A 1,647-nucleotide genomic window follows, 5' to 3' on the forward strand; every position below is an offset into this window, starting at 1 on the left:
AATGTCAAAAAGGTGTATATAGATTGGAATGCTTTATTCATTGTCTCAAGGTTGCTTTCCCCATTCAATATTCAATTTGCATCGTTTGAGGACATGATTAATTTGCAAACATACTTTAGAAAACTTCATTCAGAATCTCCCACATTGAATATATATATAGTCATCAAATTTGGCACGAGGGGAAGTTTTTCTTGACAATTTTGTATCATTAGAAAAATGGTCTCATTAGTGAAAATTGAAAGAAATAATAGCTGGGGAGTCCATTAAAATATTCCAAGCGGGAAGAATTGGAGTCATCGTGGACCTCTAGGTGGTGGAATTTTAGATAGAAAAAACCATCGTTTTCCTAATTAAAATAGCCTAACGCATCATTGCTGCTGTCATTGATGAGTCTTGCCCAAAGAGCTATGGAGATTGATTATTCATCAAGGATTTCTATCCGTCCGTTCAAGGTAACAGACGTGGATGATTTCATGTCATGGGCAGGTGATGATCAAGTGACACGATTCCTCAGATGGAAGACTTTCACCTCCAAGGAAGAGGCTTTGACTTTCATCAAGGATATCTGCATACCCCATCCTTGGCGTCGATCGATATGCGTCGATGACCACTGTTCAATCAGCTTCATCTCCGTCTTCCCGGGGTTGGGCAATGACCGGTGCAGGGCTGATATGGGGTATGCATTAGCCACAAAGCACTGGGGCCAGGGGATAACCACCAAGGCAGTGAAGATTGCCCTCTCACAAGTGTTCAAGGACTTGCCTGATTTGGTAAGGTTGCAAGGTTTTGTTGATGTAGAGAATAAGGCCTCCCAGAGGGTATTAGAGAAAACTGGTTTCCAAAAGGAGGGGCTACCAAGGAAATATTGCCATATTAAGGGAAAAATCACAGATTTACTTGCCTATAGTTTTTTATCAACCGACTCCACCTCTATAGAGTAAACAATTTATATTACCCTGTAATTTAATTTATACTAGTAAAAGATTTGGACCGTCATGCATGTAGCACTCTGTTCCCAAAGGTCTATATATATATAATTAGCTTTGGGTATGATGAATGTGGTGCAATGTAAAATATTTCTTATAAATGTATTTGTATTTTCTGATGTTTTTGAATTTTGGGTTTGTGTGATTTTTTATTACCGTTGATGTATCATAAACATGAAGTGGGTTGAAGAGAAAAAAAAACATGGAGTGAGTTAAGAACACCTTAACAAAGGATAAGAGACAATAAGTAATGTAGAAATTAAGAAAAATAGACTTACGAAATACTTGGTGAAATCTGGTCGAGAACCGTTTAAGAGGTTAGGGGTAGAGAGGGTGGAGATGATGATATATGCAGGAAGCCACTTAGGATAAAGAAAAAACCTGACTGAACACTAGAGAGACCATTCGAACGGTATGTGCGGGAAGCTACATAGGATAAATTGAAAAACCCTACCATTCCAATGACTCGAGAACCGTTCTAACAATGATAATTTCCATGATAGACCCTAACGCCTTTCACTCGCCCAAAGCCATCAAAGAGAGAGAGAGAGAGAGAGAGAGAGAGGGGAGGCTCTTGGAGGTTTTAGCTTCAAATCTTCAAAGAGGTAAACTCCTACCCTTGACTTTAGTCTATTTCTTTTATAAAGCATGCTTTAGTTGC

The 1,647-nt window shown here is 38.9% G+C and overlaps 1 protein-coding gene across 1 annotated transcript; it reads left to right on the plus strand.

The window, feature by feature from the left end:
* Positions 1–407: 407 nt before the first annotated feature.
* Positions 408–941, plus strand: LOC132174093 (uncharacterized). The gene has a single exon (XM_059585799.1). It carries the CDS (start codon positions 408–410, stop codon positions 939–941), a length of 534 nt encoding a protein of 177 aa, XP_059441782.1.
* The last annotated feature ends 706 nt before the right edge of the window (positions 942–1,647 follow it).

Source organism: Corylus avellana, chromosome ca3 (genome assembly GCF_901000735.1).
Source record: "Corylus avellana chromosome ca3, CavTom2PMs-1.0".
NCBI lineage: Eukaryota > Viridiplantae > Streptophyta > Magnoliopsida > Fagales > Betulaceae > Corylus > Corylus avellana.

Coding starts and splice junctions, on each gene's coding strand:
- LOC132174093 (XM_059585799.1), top strand. CDS start 408: ATGGAGATTGATTATTCATCAAGGATTTCTATCCGTCCGTTCAAGGTA.